The 3102-nt window shown below is 45.2% G+C and overlaps 1 protein-coding gene across 2 annotated transcripts in view; it reads right to left on the bottom strand.

The window, feature by feature from the left end:
* The window catches only part of Myh9 (myosin heavy chain 9), a 57434-nt gene extending 55394 nt beyond the window's left edge, over positions 1–2040 (bottom strand). For both annotated transcript variants that reach the window (XM_010613884.1, XM_010613892.1), the window contains exon 1: positions 1689–2040. In XM_010613884.1, coding sequence (XP_010612186.1) covers positions 1689–2021 — 333 coding nt within the window. In that variant the 5' untranslated portion in view covers positions 2022–2040. The remainder of the gene's footprint in view (positions 1–1688) is intronic.
* Between the last annotated feature and the right edge of the window lie 1062 nt (positions 2041–3102).

Raw genomic sequence — 3102 nt, 5'->3', positions numbered from 1 at the left:
TCAATCCCCGGAAAAAAAAAAAAAAAAAAGAAAGAAAGAAAAAAGAAAAAGAAAAACCAGTGAGAAATAATTAGGCTGAGAGGCAAGAAACCACGAGTTCCGGTCTCATCACTGCCAGCTTTTACTGTGGGACCCTCTGTGAGTCCCTCATCCCTGAGCCTCAACCTTCCCACCTGCTGCATGAGAAGGTTAGACTAAGCTGCTCGATAGGGAAGGACTTTTCCAGCGAGACTGTTCCATTTACCTGCTTGCCAGTAGGTCCTGACTAATCAGGCTCATCCCCAAAGGGTAGTCACCGGTGGTAGGAAATGAGGATCTCCCTATCAGACTTGACTGAGCAACCAAAGGGGTAATGCAGTCCTTGCATATGGTCTGGCCCATCAGGACCTCTGGGCAACCCAAAATAAAATGGCCTAGGGCTCAAATGAGGGCTTCAACACATGGCAAGGGACTCAGCAGTACTGTACAAGTCCAGTGGGGTGAGCAGCACTCTGGGGAAATGTGCTGAAGCTACCTGAAATCATACAGAAAAATGCATAACTGGCCCTTTGGGAGCTTTCACTGCCTCTGCAACAGGTTGAGCCCACTATCCCTTCCATTATACATATGATCACAAGCAAAGCCCTTGGTCTGAGACTGGGTCTTCCCGTCTGCAAAATAAGAGGGCTGTAAAGCCTCTTGAGAGTCTATATTCCTTTCCACTGAAAAACACTGAGAAATGCTCTTCAGCTGTGTGACCACAAAGACCAAGGTGTCTGCAGAAGCATGTTTAAGTGAAAGGCTATCTTAGAAGAATAAGAACCAGATATTCTTTCCTACTAGGGACAAAAACCGGAAGGAAATATTCAAATTGAACAGAGCAATTTGATGTTTCTTCTAGAAAGAAGCTTGTAACCCCAGGGCCAGAAAAAACTAGAGCCTATTGCCAAGGGGCTGGAAAAATGTTCATCCCCTGACATTCTCTAACATGATGATAAGCTCTCCTTCTGCAAACACAGTACCCACTAGAGGAAAGAGGAAAAGAGATTCCTGGCCAGGGCTGGGAATTTAGCTCAGTGGTGCTGCTGCCGCCTGCCTCGGGTTCAATCCCCAGTACCCAAAGCAAAAAAGAAGACATTCCTGTCCTTTGCTGGTCCTTTGCACATGCGGTTCTCAGAACTTACTATGCTTCCCCTGTGACGTGCCCAGCACAGAATCGATACAAATGCACTCATGATTCCAGGCTCTTTCTTGGTGGCTTGCCCCCACTCCAAACATAGATCCCAGAAGGAAGCCATACCACATGCCTCTATCAGGAATAAACGGCAAAGATACCAAAAATGAGCCCAGAACAAATGAGGAAGGGGAAGAGACCAGGTGACATGGAGGAACAAGGGGGAAACCAGCAGAGGGCACCTCCTACATTAGAAGGAAGGAGTTCACGACATTGGCCTGAACCACATAGCTCTGCCAAGGTTAGGGGTTTAAGGCCAGAGGATGGTCAGCCCTGAGACATGGCATGTTCTTTCTTCCTACACTGACCTAAAACAAGCTTCTTATTGCATTTTTGATTGCACAGGAAAGAGAAAAAACATTCCAGTAGGACACTGATACACCAACATTAGTATTCCTCAGAGCTCCCCTCTTGAGCAGGGAGTGCAAGCACCAGCAGTGTGGGGGCCGAAACCCCGCCTCGGAGAGCCACTTACATAGATGAGCCCTGAGTAGTAGCGCTCCTTGAGGTTGTGCAGCACCGAGGCCTCGTTGAGGCACGTGAGCTCTGCCATGTCCTCCACCTTGGAGAACTTGGGCGGGTTCATCTTCTGGATGTCATCCTTGTTCACCTTCACCTTCTTTCCATTCTCCACCAGCTCCACGATGGCCTCCTCACCCACCTCTTCCTTGAGGCTGGCTGGCTCGAAGCCGCTTTTGTCGGAAGGCACCCACACCAACTTCTTGGCGGCCCAGTCGGCCTGGGCCAGTGGGTTATTGATGAAGTTTTTGTCCACATAGAGGTACTTATCAGCAGCTTGCTGCGCCATGGTGACTTACAGCCAGGACCTACAGGAGAGAAAGGAGGACAAATTTAGATACAACTACACCAACCACATGAAGATTGCTTACCTTTTCTCTCTAAGCTCTAATACAGTAAAATTCTCTGCAACCAGACCACACAATTTGCCAGAATTTTCCTGCTTCACACTTTTGGAGAAAAGATGTGTATTATGGTCCAAACAAGCTGACAGCAGAGATTTTTAGAAACTGTGTTAGGTGCATCATTCTGAGATTGACACACAATCAAGCAAATCTATAAATAAAACTGTGCCAAACGATGAGCATAAAGATCTCAACAGACAACCCTGTAGTCACTGTGCTACACAGCCACTAAGGTAGCAAAGCAACCCACAATTTAGGAGGACTTCCAGTAAAAACAGGTTTCTACTTAGCCAAAAATGACAGCTCTCACTACAACTGCACACTGATGGAAGATTCAGGCCAGGGATTTAGCTCAGTGCTTCTGGCACCTGCTTTGCAAGCACAAGGACCCGAGTTCAATCCAAAAAAAAAAACCCAAACAAACAAACAAACAATGATGGAAGTTCCCAATTAAAAAAAAAAAACAAAAAAAAAACCTTCAACTAACAACCAATACATATTGTTACCAGATTTCTGCTCCAACTTGATTATTCAACCCAAATAAGAACAGAAAAAATTCAGGCTGCAGAAAGGCCCCAGGACATATCACAGCAGAGTAAGAAGAGTGTCTCCCTTTGGGGGCACTCAAGGGAAAGTGGCATTCCCAATTTATGGGGCAGGGAAACCTTAAGCACATATGTGATTTGCTCTTTTCAAAACTCATCTGCAAAATAAAAATGAGAGGCAGGCGTATGCGGAAAAAATGAGAACCAAGATCTGTCATGTAAAGGTACAAGAAGATCCCAATGATGAATATAACTGTACTGTATACTTAAAAAGTACCAATAAACTCAATAAAAGAAAAAAAACAAAATAAAAATGAGAAAGTAAGAATCCCTTGTATCTGTGTGGTTTCCTAGTTCATGAAATGCTTTCACAGACTGTCTCCAAAGATCTTCATCGTAGCAACTAGTTAAGGTTCATATT

This window comes from Fukomys damarensis, unplaced genomic scaffold, assembly GCF_012274545.1.
Source record: "Fukomys damarensis isolate Sample0158 unplaced genomic scaffold, DMR_v1.0_HiC HiC_scaffold_19, whole genome shotgun sequence".
In the NCBI taxonomy this organism is placed as follows: Eukaryota; Metazoa; Chordata; class Mammalia; order Rodentia; family Bathyergidae; genus Fukomys; species Fukomys damarensis.
This window is presented reverse-complemented; position numbering and strand designations above follow the sequence as displayed.